This window comes from Octopus bimaculoides, chromosome 2 (genome assembly GCF_001194135.2).
Source record: "Octopus bimaculoides isolate UCB-OBI-ISO-001 chromosome 2, ASM119413v2, whole genome shotgun sequence".
Classification (NCBI taxonomy): Eukaryota; Metazoa; Mollusca; class Cephalopoda; order Octopoda; family Octopodidae; genus Octopus; species Octopus bimaculoides.
This window is the reverse complement of record NC_068982.1, coordinates 191,380,136-191,380,742: the sequence shown is the minus strand read 5'-3', so window position 1 is coordinate 191,380,742 and position 607 is coordinate 191,380,136. Positions and strand designations below refer to the sequence as shown.

The following is a 607-nucleotide window of genomic DNA, read 5'->3' as shown; positions in this document are numbered from 1 at the left end:
AGAAAATGGTTAAGCAATAGTTATTCTAGATAAGATACGAAATAGAGAGTGAAGTGGAGGAATGGAAGTAAACGTGAGATATGCAGGGATATTGTATTTTCAGTTCCATTATTTAGGCAGAATGGTATACACATAAGATTCCAATACCTTGTGAGTAAGTTCCAGTAGTGTTTAAAATTGGTCATTCCAAGCATAGAGTTTGCAAACAGTGTTATTGAATCGAGGGTTTTATTTAAAGTGACTTATATGTGTGCATGTGTGTGTATCAATACATCATGAATAAAACCTCTTGAACAATTCATGGAATTTCCTCAATTTCTCTTTGTAGTTGGTTCAAGAACTTCCTGAATATGGAACTCACTTCCATAAAGTCTACAAGGTTGGTTTTACTGACATTTCTCAACCTGAAATGTTTTAAGTATTTCTTAATCCCACCCTCCCCACCCTTATCGTTATCTTCCTCTTCAATTCCTCAACCCATTTGTTTTTTCATTCTTATCATCATCATCATCATCATCGTTTAACGTCCGCTTTCCATGCTAGCATGGGTTGGACGATTTGACTGAGGACTGGTGAAACCGGATGGCAACACCAGGCTCCAGTCTGA

The 607-nt window shown here is 37.1% G+C and overlaps 1 protein-coding gene across 1 annotated transcript in view; it reads left to right on the top strand.

The window, feature by feature from the left end:
* Positions 1-607, top strand: part of LOC106871088 (tyrosine-protein phosphatase non-receptor type 13) — a 217,697-nt gene that overhangs the window by 108,416 nt on the left and 108,674 nt on the right. Inside the window, exon 15 of the mRNA XM_052965917.1 lies at positions 329-379. Coding sequence (XP_052821877.1) covers positions 329-379 — 51 coding nt within the window. The remainder of the gene's footprint in view (positions 1-328; positions 380-607) is intronic.